This window comes from Pteropus alecto, unplaced genomic scaffold, assembly GCF_000325575.1.
Source record: "Pteropus alecto unplaced genomic scaffold, ASM32557v1 scaffold60, whole genome shotgun sequence".
NCBI classification, from domain to species: domain Eukaryota; kingdom Metazoa; phylum Chordata; class Mammalia; order Chiroptera; family Pteropodidae; genus Pteropus; species Pteropus alecto.
In genome coordinates this window covers 5,148,833-5,169,389 of record NW_006430726.1, presented here as the reverse complement: position 1 = coordinate 5,169,389, position 20,557 = coordinate 5,148,833, and the positions used below count along the sequence as shown (strand labels likewise).

General features: G+C 47.1%; 1 protein-coding gene across 2 annotated transcripts in view; it reads right to left on the bottom strand.

The window, feature by feature from the left end:
- Window positions 1–7,654: 7,654 nt before the first annotated feature.
- EFL1 (elongation factor like GTPase 1) overlaps window positions 7,655–20,557 on the bottom strand; it is a 68,037-nt gene continuing 55,134 nt past the window's right edge. Inside the window, exons 18-20 of one of the 2 annotated variants that reach the window (XM_006905313.3) lie at window positions 19,398–20,380; window positions 13,872–14,056; window positions 7,655–7,979 (exon numbers count right to left, since the gene is read on the bottom strand). In XM_006905313.3, the coding sequence (XP_006905375.1) occupies window positions 7,791–7,979; window positions 13,872–14,056; window positions 19,398–20,380 (1,357 nt within the window). In that variant the 3' untranslated portion in view covers window positions 7,655–7,790. Of the gene's footprint in view, window positions 7,980–10,994; window positions 11,136–13,871; window positions 14,057–19,397; window positions 20,381–20,557 lie in introns of those variants that run through there. The other variant, XM_025050065.1, reaches the window with a different exon arrangement.

Genomic DNA, 20,557 nt, shown 5'->3' with positions numbered 1-20,557 from the left:
GGCCAGGTCTAGTCCCTCCCGCACGTCCACTCGCGCTGGGGAAGCTGCCAGCGCCGTGCGTATGGCCAATGGGAGACACGCCGCCCCTGGGAGCGTGACTGGGGCACCCCCACTCCTCCATTCCTCCTTCGCTCTCACACCCACCCCCACAACCTAGACCCAGGCCTTGACTGTCAGCTCCTGAGCGTGGCCTCACGCCAGTCGGCTTCTCTGGCCACAGCTGGAGCGGCCGTGACCTGCGCAGTCTGACAACACATTTTCCTACTTGGTGAAAGGTGAGGGGCCCTAAAGGCAGTAACCACGGGAGGAGAGGTGCAAGGCCAGGCTGTGTACGGCTGAGGCCCCCAAAACCATCGGGATTCCAGCATTCATGCCGCCAGCCAGTCTGGCCACAGCCATGACGTGAAGCAGCGGGAGAGACGAGCCCAGCTGACGAGAGGTAGGGTCAGGCACCCGCCATGCTCGCGAGGGCCGTCCGTGGCGGAAGAACGTGACCAAGGAGACATTCCCGGTCCCTGCTAATTTACATACGCCAACGCGTGTGCGACGCTGAACAAGTCCCCGGCCCAACTGTGCCTTGGTCTTCCACCTACCGGAAGGGGCTACCTGGGAGTTACGGTGATGTTTGACGGAGGGAATACTCATAAGGTGCCGAGAAATGGATTCTGGCGCATGGTGGGAGCTCAAAAAGTAAAGTTTCGTAGCTTGTTTTTATATTCCCGTACGTCTGGGGTTTCTGTCGTTAAATAAAGATCTTCCAGCTCTCTGATGGCTGTAAAACACACCGGTTTAATTACGCAGCTCCTCACTGACGGGCGTCGGGCCTTCCCTCGGGGGCGGCTGTACGCAGCCACGCTGGGTCCCTGTGCGCGAGCGTGAAGTCTGGAGCAGAGTTAAGTTCCACGAGGCCGTCTTGGCTACAGTGTATGAGCAGTTGACGTGTTGACACACGGCACACTGGGCAGGGCCCCTGCTCAACGCCGCTCCTCTGTGCAGGGCTCCACAACTACCGAAGAACGCCCACGTCCGCCCGAGCTCCCTGCCATCACGGCCAGTCAGCGAGTCTCAGGCTGCTGCCACCCCGGACGGACTCGGTGGGGATTCGGCCACCGCTACCGAGATGTGATAACAGCAGTGGGGGTCTCCCAGGAGGAGCCCTGGGCATGGCAAGGAGACAGAGCAAACTGTTTGCGGGGCATTAGGAGAAAACTCCTGAGAGAGAAACACACCACAGGAAGAAGGCGGCAAACACAACTGGTTCCGTAACAGACGGAGTAACAGTCTGAGTACAGTGAGGGACGGCCATTTGAATCCATCCCAGACTAGGCCTGGGGGGTACCTCCCTAGTCTTATGGAGAGCAGAGTGTCAGGGAGCCGATTCACTCAAAACTCCAAGGAACCCCAAGACCCAAGGGCCCACCGCTTAGAGACCTTTCTGAAGAAACATGAAGAGGAAGAGACCAAAAACGAAATTCCACCTCCGCAACCCTGGCAGGAGCATGGCTTCATGAACAGTGAGCAGCTGGCAGGGGACCAGGGTGCAGGTAATGAAGCGACAGCTGCAGAGGAGAGGGGACCATGGTGCCCCACAGGGCAGTGCCCACAGGAAGGAGATCTGATCCTGGCCCTACGTGAGATGCCCGGGAACCTCCTGCAGCATTACTGGGAGGGTGGAGCAGCTGGAGGTTCCGCATGAGCAGGGCCAGTAGCAGAGAGGTCCCTTCAGGCTGCGTGAACTCGAGTGACCTCAGTAAGGCTCCACACACATAAGAAATATTAACCTTTTCTGGGGAATGGAATTAGGGTTCCACTGGGGAGCGTCTGACTTGAGGACACGGTCGCCTTCTTCAGAGAAACATCTGACCAGTAAGCACCACTTTTTCTGTATCAGACACCATTCCAAATGCTAAATCCTATTTATTCTGAAAGATCGAGGAGGTAGTGGTAGCAATTTAAAAACACTTCAAAGCCTCTGAAAATAGCCGAATGAACGGGCCTCTAATTGACATTCTCGAAAGTGAAGTTGTTTTAATAAAAGAAAATATCTTTGGAAAGGGAGGCATGTAAAATGAAGTGTGTATTTTCAATGATCTTATATGAAATGCGTAACAGAAAAATCTCCCAGCTCTGATTTTTCTGGACACTCTCAAAAAAAGTAAATAAATAGATAAACAAAACAAAATAAAAAAAGATAAAAGAAGGGGAGTAAACATTTATAACTAGACATCTCCTAAGGTCACTTTTTTTGAATCAGGGCAAATAGAGAAACATCTCATGCTGATGCCCAACAGCCCCGGGCCGTTTGGTCCACTCCTCTCCCCTTCAAGGACACTCAGCAGCTCCCCAGATCTCCGTGCTGCTGCCCCCCTTCCTTGCTCCCACCGCGTCTGAAAGGCCATCACTTGTTCCTCCCCCCATCACCGATCTGTCCAGAACGAACGAGACACGGATGCTGTTGCGACTTAAACTTTTTGTTTTCTCCTTTGACCTTTAGTCTCCAACCCTAAAATAATAGTGTACACATTTAAAAACACTTGAGAATTTCTTTATCTACTGTAAGGTGGAAGAAACTTAATTATCCAATGAGGCTTTGCAGATTTTACTTAAAATTACACCCAAAAATGAATAGTATGCATTGTCATGTGTATATCACGAAGCCATTGATAAAAATTTCAAGACATAAAAACTATAATTATAAATAAATGTCAACCAAAATCTCTACGAGTGGTTCTCACACTTGAATGTGCATTAGCATCACGCGGACGGCTTGCTGAGACAGCTTGCGGGGCCGAGCCCAGTCTGACTCAGGAGATCTGAGTGGGGTAGAGAATTCGCGTTTCCCACAAGCTTCCAGGTGATGCGGATGCTGCTGGTCTGGGGACCGCACTCTGAGAACCACTGCTCTAACACGTGTTCATTCCACAAAGACTTCTCTCGCACGAAGGAGTATGGCATTCCAGAAGCCCTGGAATGACAGCCAGGACACCTGTGTCCTCAACATGGCTCTCTACCTGACAGAATGTATACTCTCAGCCTATTCCCTGCATTTGCACCAGGATTACTGGGCATCTACACGTGCGGGCACACAGGGCATAAACAATCGTTACCCTAGAGCAGCTTTCGGGGAAGTAAATGGGGCAGGATCTGCGCATGGACCACTGGCACACTTACCAGAGCATCCTGGCGCCATGAAAGACACACACCGTCATAGGCCTCAAAAAACATAAGCTCATTTGTCTAGCAACGAGGAAGGCAACGTTCTAATAGAAATGGCACTAGACACTGGCTTTAAGATGGAAAAGATGTGGGACGGGTGTGGGGACGATGGGGACATTTCGGGGCAGGAAGTGGCACGATGCAAGATGATGTCAGGACTCTTCGTCGCTTGTACTTTAAACTCAAACTGACTTCAACAACAAAAAAGGAGGGGATGTACTGTGTCATGTAACTGACAAGTCAGGGCTAGCTCTGGTTTAAGGAACAGAATTCAGATGCTCAAAACTTCAGAAATGGGTCTCCTCGCCTGCCAGCTCTGCACTCGCGCACTAGCTCGATTCTCTGGCAGGTGGAGCCGTGTGGAGACGAGGGTGGCACAGCAGCCCCAGGTTTATGCTTTACCAGCAGAGCCACCCTAATCAAAGACACTGCCCTTTCATCGAAAGCCCGGCAGCTGGCTCTCAGTGGACCCTCTTGGGTCACACATCCGTTCCAAGGAGGCAGAAGGACTTGACACACTGACTGTCCCGGCCTGGATCACACGCAGGTGTGGGATGGTCGAACCCGCTCAAACCTCACGGACTGAGTGGAGATGGGGTGGTTTTCCAGAAGAGAGGCAGGGCGCTCTTTCCCAAAGGGTCCCGGGCAGGAGGACGCACTCACAACCGGCATAGATTTAAGGGCCCAGCGCTGGGCTCCAACTGGTAACCATCGCCGCAGACCCGAAATATCAAAACATCCCTACCTGCCTCTCGGGTCCTTTGCCAATGGCCTCGGTACGACGTGCTTCAGTCGCAGGCTGCTCTAGGGCAGTGCCCTGGTCCTGTCTCCTCTGCCTATAGCTTCTCTTCTTTACGGCAGCAGGCACCCTGCAGGGGGAACCGTTCGGCTCAGGGGGTGGGGTGGTGACTGCAGTGGAGGATCCTCTAGACCAGGTCTCTGGTTGACACGTGGTCTCCCAGTGTCTCATCAGGGAGGGTCAGCTCAGCCCCCGTGCAGCTTTCTCCTACGGCTTAGGGGTCCACTGCCACTTTCCTACAGGGCTCTGGGCCCTCCCTGTCCCTGTGGCTGCCGCTGTGAGCTACTGGCCAGAGCTGGAGCCACGGGTGCTCATCGAGTTCCTCCTGCTGCGCCTGATTGCACTGGGCGCCGGGCTGCAGGCGCTGTCCCCGGGGAGCAGCACCGGCCCTTGCCACCTCGGCACCGACTGTTCTGCTCCTTGAGACGGGGCAGAGACGGCCCACCGGCCTGAGCAATCAGAGCAGGCGGAGGGCTGGCTGAGTGAGCCTGGGCTCCAGCAGTGAGGGCGCGCAGGTCTGTGCAGGGACAGCTGTGTTTGGTGGATGTGGCTGTGTAAAAAGGGCTTTAAAATTGGGCTTAAAGCTGCTTCCTTCAGAGAAATGACGAAATCTGGGACAGCAGAATTAGAGCTGTTACGCCTTTTGCCACGAACCCAAGTCAGACGAAATCACTTTAGCCAAATCCAAAGCCCTGGCAGAAATATGCATATCCCCAGGCTGACAAAGTCAACCCTGACTACAACGCTCCAGCCCTGGGAGGCCCAGGTGAGCAGGGGAGGGGCCTGTGGGGTGGAGAACAATTGCTGGCCCTCGGGGAATTTCTCAGGAAGGTCCAGAGCAAGGCAACAGTGGGTTGGAAGTAACTCATCTCCATTGCTCAAGTCTTTGGCCTGCCAGCTCTGGGCCAGCAGTGTTCCAGTCGGGAGGCCCTGGCCCCCTCATTTCGGCCCTCCAGGGAGCCCCTACTGCTGCTCTGCCCCTCACACCCTCCTGTAAGACTTCTGAAGGAGCCACACTGCCTCCTTAAAGTCTGCTGCCCACAGCTGTGCTTGAGACCCGCAGGGCAGATACGCCCCAGGGTTAGAGCGCGTCCTACTCCCCATTCCTAAGTCCCTGGAAGATGCTCCCTGGGCCACAGGGTCCACACCTGGAGGCCCAGGATCGCAGGAAACCCTCAGCCCTCCCGCGTCCCCTGCGTGTGTTTGGGTTCACATTCATAATCTTCTGTTTTTAGAATCGGACTTTTTAAAATGTTCTTTGCCTTAAAACGAAAGATTAGTTTAACTGCTTCACAATGGAACCCTCCTAATTCTGAGTTAATACCCCATTCACCTGAAGGGCTCTCGAGCCTTATTTGGTCATGAGACAGGAGAGAAGAGAGTGGTCAAACCCAGTTCCCTAGTCTCAGTTCCAGGTGCACAGGTCAACCTAATTTCTGAAATCAATTACTTTCCTAAAGTCACCAGCCATAAATCTGAGCCAGTATAATGATTTTCGGTCTTGGACAGTGGGAGCATACCTAAGTCTGAGGCTCAGAACGTAAACATCATAAACATGACGACGCCCAAGTCCTCGCCTCTGCAGAGTGAAGATTCAGCTTCTGATGACTTCTCTGACCCTAACACAAGCCAGGCGGCAACGTCTGAAATCCCGCGTGCACTCGGGATTTGGTTAGCAGGACTAACCAAAGGGGTATGACTGAACGGGAAACGGGACCTGGGCTGTGAACTTGGATTTCCTCATCCCCATTTCACACCACATGTGTGAGAATCAAACAATTCTCTCCCTCTCCATCCCTGTCTCTCTTCCTCTGTGTACCACCTACCCACCCACCCACCTACCTATGCACCTACCTCTGCGTATCACACATAGTCATAAGAGGGTCATCATAGGAACAGTGTATCTCTCCTCAGGTCTGTGGACACTCTGACCCAGGCAACAGCCCCCTGCCCCACCCGTGCTCCATGCTGGCCGGGAAAAGGAATTGTGTTGTTGTTGCCTATGCCTGTCCCGGAGGACAGCTGCCTCTGGCCTTCCATGCAATGAGTCCTCCAGGAGGGGGTCCTGGTTTTGTGGCTTCCTCGCTGCCCGAGGCCTGCCTATCAGTGACTGTAAGAAGCCACCCCCACGTAAGAACAGAAAGCCTCGCATCCCACGCTGGGACTGAGCATTTCTGCGCTCACTTCCACTGAACTCGACACTCAGGCTATGGTCAGGGCATGGCACTGGGACAGAGGGAAGACGGTTTTCCTAGGCTGTCACACACGGATGGGTTCAGTGACTGGGGTCCCATCACAAATTACACGACAGGGTAGGTTACTCACATGGCAGATTAGCTATATCCCTTGGCCTGCCTCCTCGTGGTCATTTTACTGCTCATTATTGTCTCTCCTAAACATGGAGAAGGAAGAGAGGCATCTATCAACTTGACATGTCACTCCTCCCACACAAGCACATCTGGCAGGGCCCAACAGAACTGTAAAAAGAGCTCCAACTCTTTCTGGGCTCTGCCTCTTTTCTCCACAAAGCGTAGAGTCTAAGAATACTTTTTATAGCACATCTGGCAGTTTGAATGACGTTATTTACAAAAAGCGATAAATCGATGTGCTAGCTTTTCCTATGTTATCAAAGCTTTTGGATAAAGCAATACGTGGTACCAATACTCTCCTAATTCAGACGTCAAAATTAATTTAGACTTATACAGAGTGAGTTATCTAGCCACACTTTTCCTAGAGTCTGGGTCAATTAGATTTGACCAGTTACCCAGGACTCTAAAGATTAAAGATAAAACACAACTAATATTAAGAATGACCTAGTTTATTGGGGGAAAAAAACAACAACAAAAAACCATTAAAAACAAGGTCTGGTATGATAATTTTATGAGTTTTGAAAAAAAAAATCCCTTTTTTTAATGGCTATAAAAATGATTAGCGTAACATCAAAACTTACGAAATCTATTTTTGACTAAATTGCATATGTTCCTCATGTGGGGCTCTCCCTGAATGAGGCAACTGAGGTTTCAGAAAAAAATGTACAATATAGGCAATAACCTCATCACATTAGAGAACATCCCTTGAGTGAGGAAGGCTAAGAGGAAATAGCAAAGAAACTTGGAAAAAAAAAATTTTTTTTAAAGCTAAACATATTGCGCATAACTTCCATTGACACTTATTCAAACACGAGTGATGTGATTCATGAGTGTAAACACAGAAGGTTTAAAGGCCAACAAGTGAGCATTACGTCGATTCGCTTGACAAAGAAACCGTAAGATGAATCAGCTACTGAGAGTGACTTGGCTGAACTAACTGGAAGGTGGCTGGTCTCAAGCATGTGGTGTCTCCAAACAATGTGGAATGCTGTGATTCAGTGATTAACTACGAACCGCGTCTAAGTGGAGGACAACCGCAGAAGGGTGACACTGTGATGACAGGCAGAGGTGCGGCTGCTCCCCACTGTGGGGTCTGCACGTCGCACCCCACCCCTGAGCTGCACAGGTGCCCCCTCCACGGCACACACCTCACTGCTGGGGTTACGCACAGGGTGGCAGGTGGTGAGTCACCGCTGCGGTACTTAATAACTCTCTGCGTTGCGCCAGAACCAATTAAAAGCTGCTTAGGAACCGTGTTCTCCAAAGTCCCTTTTCAAGTGCTTGCATGGCTTGACTTTATTGAAAGTAAACGCACACAGATAATGCAGCATAAAGAAGTCTTCCAGGATCGAACCCTGGGGGATCCTTCTTAATTTATTAGAAAGAAAAGAATCTGCCAAGAGTAGTTACTTATTTTTGCTGAGGGTTCTCTGCTTTTCTGCGTGCTCCACGATCTTTTCCTCCACGTAGAGACCTTTCCGCTTTCGCACCGCGTTCATGTACTTCCGGGCCTGGTTCTCAGAATCGGCCTTTTCCCCGAAGTGCAGGTATTCTTCCTCAGTGGTTGGCACCCAGAAGGGGTCGCTGGGAATGATCTTGTAAGAGAAGGTGACAGAATGTGCGACATCAGGCAAATGTATTTTCATTTAAACGCCAACTCATGTGGTCTTAGGTAAGGAATAAAAGTTAAGCAGTGAGAAGCTACGCTTAGAGAAATAGCGATAAACCCACAGGATGAAGACAGGAGGTGGGGACAAATGGGAGCCGCCCCAACACAACCTGCAACACCTGTTATTCTTTGCCTCACAGAGCCATCACCCACCACCAAGGAACAAAGAGAACTGCTAACTTTGGATAATACAAAAGCTCCTTCTCAGCAGGCTACATCTGGGTTTGGTGTCTTTCCATTAATTTTGCCTTTGTCCCCAGCGAAGACTAACACGTTAGGTCCGTTCTTGATTACTCTGAGCTTTTGCTCCAAAATCCAGTGGAGCGCCTGGTGAGCAGGACCAAGTGGACCACACGCCCAGACCAGGGGCAGAAACAGCGGCCTCCTTCCCCCTTTTCTCTGGGCCACGCCCGTTTACTCTCATGGGAAGAGACACACATGTGGAAAAAGGTGTGCCGAGGAGCGTTTCTCTGAGGCTACTCTTGTGGGGAAGGGAGAAGGGCAAGGGCTTGGGCAGGGGAAAGCAGCCGGGAAAGGAAACCAGACCGGGCAGACGGGCTTAGCCCCGAGATGACAGGCCAAGTAAAGGTGTCCCAGGAGGTGTCGAACTTGGACACAGTTTCCTGAAGCCCACGACCAAGCGACCGACTTCTAGGACAGGACAGAAGATTGTGCATATGCTGAACACTGCCCCCCATCCTGCTGTGGGAGGGACACCCCTCGATGGTTTCCTTCAGAGAGAGAAAGTGCCACGAGCCTAATGGACACTCCCAGCCTCTCTGTCCTCACCGTGGTTCCCCCCGAGAGTCTGACATCCTCTCCCTCCCCTTCCACTGGAAACAAGCTGCCCACAGGAAGCACAGGGCCTGCTCCAGCCTCTGCCACTCTGCTGAAGGGATAGACGGACCGAGGCCCTCCTCACATAAGGGTCATCTGCAGGCCCACCTGCGGCCCAGGGGTTCAGCTCGCCCATGTGACCCAGCTGGTAGGTGGTGTGTGCATTCACCTGGAGTGAGGCCGCCTCCGGACTCCCCCAACCCCAGCTCCTACGCCCTCTGCTCCCGCCATGGGCTTTTGCTGTGGTTTTGCCGCAGGAAGATACAAATGACTGTTTTTCTTGGAGGACAGGCATCCTTAGTGTATGCTTGATAAGTGTATGTTGAGAATGAACTGCTGCATACCTGCCTTGATTACAGAAAGCTCAGCTTATTATTAAGATGGGCATTTTCTCCCCTTCTTCCTGAGTACTTGACACCTGTACAAGCAGACGGAGAGACTGGAGGCCCCTCAGAAAAAGATGACAAGGCACCGGAGCAGTGGGCGCTTCTGCCGAGCCAGACATTCCCACGCCCTGCTGAGCTGACACCAAGGAGCTGAGGGGCTGGCAGGAGCCTGGGGGAAGGACCAGGGCAGACGCAGGCAGGAATCTGGGGGCTGCAGGGCAGCTAAGGCCCTCTTTTTTCCCCACCACGCAGTCACAGTCAGACTCATGGGGAACCCCAGTGAGGAAGGAGAGGAGCCGGGAGTGCTCGTCAGCCTCATGGACATTTCTCTCCCCCGAGAGGGAAGAAAGGGAATGAACATTTATTCACCTGGGCAGTTGTCCTCGAAGACTATCTGTACTACAAGAAACTAGTTTTAAGCTGGTTACTGGCAACATCCCTTAACCAGCTAAATGATAAACCCACCGTAGAATATAAAGAAGCTACACTTTCTTAGCAAGTCTGATGAATAAGGTGACAAATTTTAGAGAGAGAAATAAATGAGGTGCTACTTGAAAGATACCAGACTCGGACTGGTCAACTGAAGACCAAAATCCTTGTTTCAAAAATATGAGACCCAAGAGTTTCGAAAAAGATCCAGTTTCGTCTGGGCCTCCAGAATATAGCTCCGGAATTTGCTCCGTCTATTTCTCGAGACTCCGGCACTCTCCTCACACTCAGCTCCACCACCCTGGGGCTCCCCGGAGACCAGCTGGGGATCCGCTCCAGACCGCCCTCCCCGTGGTCCTCTGGCCTCCACAGGCGCTGTTTCTACCTCACGGCTCCTACATCTGTGTGGACATATTGACGTCTCTTGTCTCGACACGCCCAACGCGCTCTCAGAATGGGGGAGACAAGTAAACCCCCGACCTCGTCAGGCTCACTTTGGATCTCCTCAGCGGGGCACGCGCGAGGCCACCCCGAAGTCGTTCGGGTTGTGTGCTGTACAGAAAGGCCCAGCGAGGCCACAGAGCAGCTTTCTATCAATGTGAGAGAAAAGGTGCTTTTTTCTAACTGGCTTATTCAGAATTCATCTGCCTACAGTGAGAACGTATTCTTGGCAACCCCGCAGCCTAACGGAGATGCCATACGGTAATTCACAGAAAGCAAGGCACCCAAGTGCTAGCTGTTGCCCTGGGCATTAAAAAAAAAAAAAGCCTAGAAGGAAAAAGCTTTGGGAGCCCCATTTCAATTTTTTTGACCAATTTTCACCATGACTATAGCCGACAGGTGGGAAACACCACGTTGAAAACACTTCTCTGGGGCCAGCGTAATCACTTCTTCCTCACCCCGCACGACCTTCAGCCAACCCTCAGGGCACTGGCAGTAGCGAACGATGCGTCTGCAGGTTATGCTGACATACATGCGCCACAGCACTGGCTGGGAATGTTTCTCTATGACTGTTATTAGCTCCTTTTTTTCCTTTTTCACAGAAGGGTAAAACATAGAAAAAGAAATTATGAGATTGCTGACTTCAAAGGTTTCCTCATGGAAAATGCCTGTAATTTTATTTTCTCTATTTTTTTGAAGCACTTTCTCTCAAAAGCTCTTGATTGTAAATTATATGGTGTGGCTGAACACAAATGGAAAAAAGTGCCTTGGAGGGAGAAGGCAGATCTCAACAACTGTGTTATTTCTAAACCTAACGATGGTGGAAAAACTGAGACAGCCAAAAACTATCAGTTCAATGACATTTAATTATAACATAGTTTTCAAGACGTTCGGAGACGTGAAGCTTTTGGGAGCAAGACCATGACAGGTGGCTGAAGACGACAGGACGGCACGGAACTGGAGCAAACTCTTCTCGACCACATTTTTCTCTGAAGTTATTAAGAGAATGATTTTTAATAACAAATTGTAACTAAGCCAGAAGCTAGTAACTTAAAAAAAATCTACTAAGTATATAAAAATCATTTTCAGCTTTTATTTTAATTTTGAAGGAGAAAGGAGACTTAAAAACCATCATGGTTTTCAAATAACAAAAATTGCCTATTTGGTAAAAACTTGCTGTTTTTAAGTTAGATATTCCTAACTATCCTTTCTCTCCTTTTTCTTGGTGGACATACAGGCCACCTGGGCTTGGGGGTAGCTGGGAGAGGGGGTAGGTATACTTTTTGTATAAAGAGCCAGACAGCAAATATTTTAGATGGTAGGCCAATGGTCTCTGAAGCAACTACTCAGCTCTACTTGAAAGCGGCACAGGAAACATGTAAATAAAGGGGCACGGCCACCGTCCACTAAATTTCATTCACCAGAGCAGGTAATGAATAGGGCACCGTCTGCTGACCTCTGACGAGACTACATTTCTCGGCGTCTTTGCCAGGTGGGACCTTGTTGGATGTGGCTACAGGATTGGTTCAGGGCAATGGCATGAGGTGCAGTGACTTGTGAACACCCATTCCGTGTCCTTAAAGGAAAAGCAGATGCCCTCCTCTTTCCAATCCCCGTTCTTACTGGTGGAATGCACATGTGATGGTGGGAGGTGGAGCAGCCACTCTAGGCCATCAGTGGAAGCCGGGCACTGAGAAAGGGAGCTGTCCAGAGGAGCCCGCGCTCCCATGACAGTGAGCCCCGCACCCGCGCTGCACCGTTGCCCAGATGCAAAGCGAAGCTTCTGCTTTATCTGAGCCACTCTCTTTCAAGATCCCTTTGATAGAGCAGCTTTACCTGTTTCCTAACCAACAGGGGTGCCAACGAGGAAACGAGAACTTAAATTTATAGATTTTTTTAATGTGCTTTATAAAATCACTTTCAAGGATAAGACTGACTAAAATGCTGAGGTATTTTATGAAATCAAATATATAATTCTTCCAATAGTGACGCCACTACCACTCCTGCTATTTCTCACTGGCTTATGTTCTTATGTGAAAGGTGAATGCCTAAAATCAAAACCAAAAAAAAAACCCCAAAAAACTAAAAGTCTGAATAAGTTGGAAATTACTACCCATAAGCTTGGGGATTAACAAACAACTAAATATTTTGGAGCTACTGTATTCCAAATAATGAAATACAGCAATGATATCAATTCACGTGTAAGCCAATAAAACCATCAAAACATCGTTTAGTTTCTAGACAAAGATACAAAACACAAGAAAAATTACATAGTAAATCACTGTTAAAATGTAGTTTGTACTGAAAAAAAAAATGTAACCTAAATCAGAACATTAATTTTGATTCCGTTAAATATTAAAAATGTGACTTTTTTTAAGGCGAAGCAGACACGACTGACTTAACTAGCAACTTCACTCGTATTGATTTAGATGATATGAATGTGCCCAAGTAAAATTAAATTTGCCCTGTCCAAAGTCACATTTTCTGAAGTGTCACCTTTCTTTACTACGACGATTCACTTAACTACAAAATTCATTTTAGAAAGAAAGCTCGCTCTCAATTACTCCCACCCCCTTTATTATCTAAATTTAAACAGTTCATTTTAGTGTTCTAAAGAAAGAGGGACCCATCTGGCTAAAGAAAGTGAAATAAATAAGAGCTCACTGAACCTAACCCGTGAGTTCTGTTTGAATGGACTTTAAGGGAAAACCCTGGAGTGCCTGTGAGAAGCCCAGTGCGATGCCACACTGCTGAGAGCCGGAATGCCCGTGGCACGGACCCCAAGAAAGCCCGCAAGAAAACCCGCACACCGGGAACGGCACCAGGCTAGGTATCGACATGCTTTATCTCAGGGGTGACGCAGACTCAGGGAGGTTGCAGAATCTGTCCAAATAAGTGGCAGAACTGGTATCCGCAACCAGGACTCCCTGACACCAAAGCCAATGTTCCTTCAGCCGACCAGCAAACCTCCAGTAACCGTGAAGGATGTGAAGTTTAGATTCCCTATAAACAGTGACAACAAAAACTGCTTCCTCCAAACCTTTTTAGTTACATCCTACAGTTTAAAAATTCTATTCCTGACCTCAGGCTTTGTCTTGAAACATAACCGATTGTTCTCTGCACACACCCTGCGGTCCTCCTCCCTGGCCTTCCATCACGTGGCACCTCCGACTCAACACCCTTCTCTCCTCCATAGCTGTTGGCTTCTTCTCTGCCTTTACGAATTGTTCAGGAAGGCTGGCCTGACCTCCCTGTCCTTCCGTTATTATTTCTCCCCTAAATTAAAAAAACCATCTTTTCTTCTCTCCCCAGCAATGTGTATCTGTGAAGTTTTCATTTTGATTACCGATAAGGTTCCCCCTCTAAATGCTAGAACTACTTTTCCCCAGAAGAAAAGTTCCTTAAAGTTTTACTTTCAAAAATGTCTGTGCTTTTCTTTTAAAAATCTACAATATATCTTTAGAGGGGGAAAAGGGATTAAATGTTCTATGTCTTAACCTTTACATCAAATAAAAAGAATGAACGTGTGCATTCTAAGCCACGTTTGCTCTAAGGCTCACTCGATCCAGATGGATAAAGACCATGTGCTTTCCCCCCGTCCCTCTGGCTGAGCAGGGCCACCAGGAGGCCAAATGGCACAGAGACCTTTGCTTGCTACTCTCGGTGTCAGCCATAGGAAGCACATCCATAGGTGAGAAGGCAGGCGTGGGGGTTTGGGTTTTTACCTCCCAATGGCTGAATACGAGCTGTGGGCTGGCCAGGCCACTCGTTCTCTTCCTGATCTCGTCGGCGAAGCCAAAGCTCTCGGCGACGGGCAGCACGGCCTTGATGATGAACACGTCCGTCCCCTCTTTCATCTCTTCTTGCAGCACCCGACCTTCTCTCTTTGACACTACGGCATAGACCCGACCTGCAAGGCCAGAAATCTTTTAAATCCACTGACATGTCTTGAGCCACACAAAGTCATGATGACTCATACACCCTGTAACAATCTACTAATAAGTAACTCTGTTCCCAAAAGTATGGAAATTTTGAAGTGCTTATTTAAAAAGCAAAGCACAATTATAGGAAAAGAACAAAAAGTGCAATCACCCCAAATTGCATTACCCAGATACAATCCTCTCAGCACGGCGTAAGAAGCAGGAGACTTTCAAAAACCTTTCGATACAATTTCACCCAGGAGCTGTTTTGGGGTACAAAATCCAATGTGATGAGTGTGGCTGGACTTTGTCAATATTAAAATATTTTAATAATTATGAGACATTATTAAAGCAACTGGCACAATGACACTTTTATACTCAATGTTTATACTCAATGACACTTTTAAATCAATGTTTGCTCATATATTTTTTAAACTATTTAAGTGGCACAATTTTAAGAGTTTTATTCCCTGAAAACTGATCGTCTTTGTAATGAACACCTGATACCCATTTCTACCACATCACCGGTTCTAGCGAACTCTCTTGGCTCCCAGTTTTGTTTCATCTTTAGGCACAAGTCTGCGGCCCTGTCCTCAGGAGGGAGACATGTCTGACTGGCTACCATGTGAGTGGCCGCCTCTGGGTGCTCAGAGCACTCCTTCAACTAGTGAGCAGAACAGAGATAAACTGAAAATCACAGACAATTGTGAGGAGCTTTCTATACCAGTAGATATTCTCATAAAAGCCGCCTCTTTCCAATAACACTTAGAAAAAACCATTTTAATTACTAAAGTCATCTATGCATACAGAACCCTTCAAAACGTACGACAGTGCAGTTCAGCAGAGCGAGAGTTCCCCGACTGCCACAATGAGACCAGGACTCCTTCCTCTTAAGTAACAGGGTGATGATGTGGTGTCTCCCACACACTTTTATTTATTTTTAAAACTGAGAACTCAGGACACAGAGCAAAAGTACCTGAAACCCAAACTTTTTCCCCTGACTCAGATTTCCCCCTGGTGGTGGCGATTAGGAAGATAAGGGAAGAAAGGGACAGTAAACCCCTGGTGTCACAAGATCTTAAGAATAAAAAAACCTTAACAATTCTGCTGAGCCTTCCTCATCTCTAGGTTTAGCTTAAAAACAAAGAAATCAAAAATTCCATCAGTGATGAAGGCACCGCTTTCACTCTGGGCTACTCTGAACAAACGCTCCCCTCAGAGCGTCAACTCATTTATCATTTGTTTTAAATTATTAATTTTATGCCAGGGACTCCTGAGACTGTTTCTAAGCCCGGTCTCTCGCTTGACCTCCAATCCCACATTTATCACATTCAATGAAGGCAGGGGCCTCACCACGGCGGAGCCCAACTTCCTCCGAAGCTCAACAGGTCTAAGACAGAACACATTTCGCAATGCGAAAGGCAACACCACGCCCCAAATTCTAAACAGTCACTTGCCCAGTCGTCCACACGAGAAATCGCAGTTACAGCGGGTTAGCAGGGAACTTAAGGGTCGGCAAGTTCTAGGCCAGCAGTCACTTGAAATTTGCTCGTACACTTCTAAAACGCACTTCCTCTCAGGGAGCCCGCTTCATTTTCGGACAGCACTAAACGGTAAACAGTTCCTGAGCCCCAAATCTGTCCCCTTGAAGTTTCTAACCATCGGTCCAAGTTTTTATCACATGGGACACGCTCAGCCCTTCGATTCATCCACAGATCAGCCTTTAAACGCCTCAGAGGCAGCTCTCCAGCCTTCTCTCTTCCAGCCCGAACACTCCAGTCTTCCTGTGACGTGACCTTTCTTTCTCGCTCCAGCCTGACCACTCTCCCACTTGAACTGTGATTTATTTACATTCTCTTGGAATGTGGTGCCTAAAACTGAAACCAGCACTTCAGGTACAATGTCTGAAAAGCTCTCAGAACAGCAGAACAACTATTATCTTTCCTGAGATTTATATATTATTATTTGCCTGAGATTTATATGAGAAAAAAAAAATTTACTATAATAGCATGCATGAACGAGTAATCTTTATTTACTCTGCGATCTCATTCTAAGAATAGGTCTAAGGTGATTTATGGAAGCAAATACAAAACAAGGTGTGGAGGGAGAAAGACTATGTAAATTGGGGTAAATGGACCATGAAAAGGTGGGCAGGAGGCCAGCTGCAGAGGCCAGCAGCTCCTCCCCTTCCTTCATGGGTCATGCCAGTAAGCTGGGATCAATAATTATAATTGAAACTGAATGTAATTAGTCATATAATTTTGAGCCATTCAATTTTAATTCCATGAAAAATAAACCCTAAAACTGTGGCATAGTTTTGGATCATCGAACGTAAGAAGACAGCTATAACGAAGCCTTCCAAATACATCTGGCTCTCATGACAGGTCTGTCCAGTGCCGGGATGCATTGGGAGACCCTCTGACCTGCCGCTGTTATCACTGAGAAACTAGCGTAGCTGTATCAACAAGGACTTTCGATCATATGGTCTCGGACCGCGAATATCCCGATGCCCCTTCAGCGGAGTGTCTGCTCCACCACACCCCAGTCGTCTGTTCACCTGCTCAAAGGAAGACCACCATGTGTCCTGCTTTATGCAAGGCACCAGGGAAGAGGGACCCACCAGGGAAAAAAGGACAACAAAAAGGTGAAAAAGGTGAATTGACTGCAACCTTTGTGACCTGACTCCACTTTGAAGGACTACACTATAAATATCTCGACCTGCACTCAAGGCCCTTTAGGACCGGGCAGGCGCCCACCACTTCAGGCCCCCGGGACTACCAGAGCATAAAGACTCAGAGCGGACTGTGCTCTAAGCCGAGGTGAGCCACTCACTGCCCACAGGACACATCTGAGGCTTTTCCACTCTGGGCTCAGTCTCTTCAACCTACAATACGCTCGGCCCAACTCAACAGTCAAATCCCTTTCATCATTTTAAGGCCATTCAAAACCCACTTGCCCCATAAAGTCTTCTGAGATCCCCAAATTAAAATAATCTCTTCGTCATTCTTCAACAAACCTAACATGTTCTTTTATGGCAGGCATTATAGATTCTTGTACATACATCTTCTTCCATTGTGAGCAGTAAGATTGGTCTACAGATTCTACTATCTTTAGACTTAGAAGTTTGACAATTAAAGGTATAGTTGTTTTTGTTTTTCCAGAATTTAGGGAAGGAAACAGTTGCTCCAGAAATGTTTTCTCTAATAGTGAACAAACAGGAAACAATGTGAATTTCCAATTTGAGAATGACAGTAAGGAAATCATAGCATATCAAACTGATGACATATTATCCAGACTAAAATGAACATTATGAATACTGAATAGCCAAATGGAAGCATGCTTATAAAATAAATAATAAAAGTAAAAAGCGAAACATTAAACTGCTTCTACAAGGTTATAGTCATGCAAAATATACTATCATAGACAAAGACTATAAAAGAAAATGGAAAATGACAGGTGGATTTCCAAGGAGAAAGACCTTTCTTTCATCTTGTGGTTTCCGTTGTTGTTGGTAACACTGCAGTGTAACTCCAGTTAAAAACACACAAAAAGAACGTGGTGGGCACTTCCTATTCTTACAAACCAGGTCAGACTAACCTCTCATCCTTCTGTCACAGAGTAACCATACTGCTAAATCGAGCAAGTGTGGCCGACAGGATGCAGATGGGCTTCAACCAAATACGAGATAAAGTAAGTTACGGACATAATGGGGCACGTGGGCTGCTTGCTATTATATACACAATTCAGTTAAAGATTTATAGGAAATGAATGTCAACAAGGTGCCCCGACCCTGGAATGATGTCTTTTCTTTGTGAAATGTCAGTGCTCTGTGTCCTTACTAAGATGCTCAGCGACTTAAAGATTCAGAGGGTATATCAAACCCACGGTTGGCATGAACCTGGTAGGGAAATAAATGCTGGGGCAGAATCGGGATGACCAGGTAGGGGCTCGATTTAACGAGACACAAGTTAGCATGAGTAAACGCAAGATTTTATAGCTGGGTTCGCCCAGCCAAGCGTCTAGGATGAGAAAGGAAATGCTGAGCGGCAGTTCCTGCAAAACCGATGAGGGCTGAGTTTACGAAGAAAGCCAACTGAATACTTAGTTGCTGAATCCAAAATTATTCCATCCATCAAAGCCCATTTCAAGGTACAAAAACTTTCAAAAAGATCTACCCTGTTTCAAATTTTGCTAATTCCAATTTCTCATAAAATTTCACCGGAAAACCATGTTTATTCATTAAAGTTACTATTTTACTTTCTAATCGTTTTTACATAATTATGCTTTGTCACTTTAACTCATTTCTCAAGGCAGAAATCACGTGTAACACAGTGTTGGCATATAGTTCCATAATTTTTTTGTTGAACTACGAAATGCTGGTAAAATGTAAGAAGAACCCCAACTTTAGAATAAGAAATGGTTTGAAAAAGTAAACAGTGCTACTTATTAAGAATGTTTCTGACATTAAGGCATCTGTGTTTCTAACAGCGTACGTATTTATCTCTATATGTAAAAGCAGACAGAAGAACTACAGTAATCACAGCTATGATGAAAACTCTAACACTGCTTACCAGAAAAAGTTATTTTTTTATGTGAACTTATTGCCAAAGATAAAAACAATGAAGAGCAAGAATGAAAAGTTAAAAGGCTAGAAAAAGAAATACGAAAACAGACAATTTACTAATCACATAAAATAAAAAACACAAACTAATTCAAGCCCATTAAAGGCAATTTTCATGGGTAAAAAATGATAATCAAACCACATCTTTAAGAAAGTAGATTTTACAAGTAAAGAAGGTCATTTCTTTGGGATTATTTCTCTAGATAAAATGATTTTGAGATGATTATTTTTCTACAAAATTTCCCATTCTGACCATAAGTAACTCATACATTTACAGAAGGATTTCTTGTTTTAACGATCTGTGTAGAAAGAACTAAGTTTTTAAAAAAGACTAAGGAAACTCATTTCGCTAAATAAAAAAGACCTGAACTTGTCTAATTGTCTTATACCAATCGCTGGAGAAGTAAAGCAACTGTCAGCAAAGTCTGAGGTTTTCTCAGAAGATCTCTGAGCATCATTTACCAGACCTTTCATCACAGAAAAGTCTATTTGTTGCTAAAGCTCTTTAGTAGTCAAGTCCCCCCTCCAACCTCATGCCAAGATTTTAACATTTATGGCCTCTGGCTTTCGAACACCTTAGAGCCTTAGTAAATGAAATGGTAATGGAGCTCCTGCGAAACAGTATAAAACAAACTTCCGTCCCAGCCTAGGAGACCCCTGCTACTCAGAGCGCCCCTCCCTCACTGCCTCAACCTCCCCTTCCTCCTCACCGAGAACATCGCCGGTAGCCATGATGTCACACGTGTACATCGCTGCCATCAGGCGCTGAGGTTTCACCTGCAGTGCATAGCGACATGCTTCCTTCATGGTGGCGATCAGCTGCCCTGACAAGGGTCCGTAGCAGTCGGCGAGTGACGACTCTCCTCTCCGGGAAGGCCCTTTCTCAGAGGGCTGGGAGCCACCGTCCTGGAGCTCCTGGTTTCCATCTCTGCTGGGGCAGGTTTCACCTCCCCTCCGCTCCTCTTTGACCACATCGCTTTGTTCTTCATTCTGCTTATCACCTGTTCCTTGTTCCTCAAATTCACTTAGGTCCCATTTTTCCAGAACAAAACAGACACCCATGAGAGGCTCCTCACACATGGGTCCAGAGAGAGCTGCTAGCTGGAAGCCATTGACGATGCTGTTGCCCATATCTCGGTACCTACTGGCTTCTTTTGAAGCTGTGCCAGCCGGGCCTGTCCATACAGAGTTCTGAAAATCTTCATCTTTATTTACTAATATGTTGGGCCCACATTTTCTTGGGCCAAATGACCAGATTTGGTCAACAATGTTCCTCCATTTTCTCCCTGTTAGGTGTCGCTCAAGTTTTCTTTTGAATTCCCAAATTTTCTCTTGGGTCTTCTGGTGAATCATCTGAGTATTTTTGCCCTCATTCAAAGATGATGTCAACTGTTCCATAGAACGAATCAAATCACTGTTTTCTTCTAAAATCTGAGTGACTTCTTCCGGAAGGGGCATGGCCCGCACACTGAGCGTGGCCAGTTTATTGGGAGTTGTCATGGTGACCAGGCCCTCGGAGTCTACCTGGACTCCCTCAGGGATTCGGCTTTGCTCGTCTTTCATTTGGTGTATGACTGCAACTTTCTGCTGTTTGCCTATTTCTTCATTGACCATGTCCACTTTGGGGGGTTTTGTGATTGTCTCCCTGAATGGAATAATGGGTTCAGATACACTGATCTGAATCTTCGCAAACCTACAGACAAATGCAAGAGAAATAACAGAAGATAATAATCGAAATGGTCTCAAAACTCCCATAAAATATTCCACAATTGAGATTCTGAAAAATACACAGAAACATAAGAATTATTTTACTACAAAAGATCACTAACTTACATTGTATCAGAATTCAAAAACTGTTTTCATTTCAGAT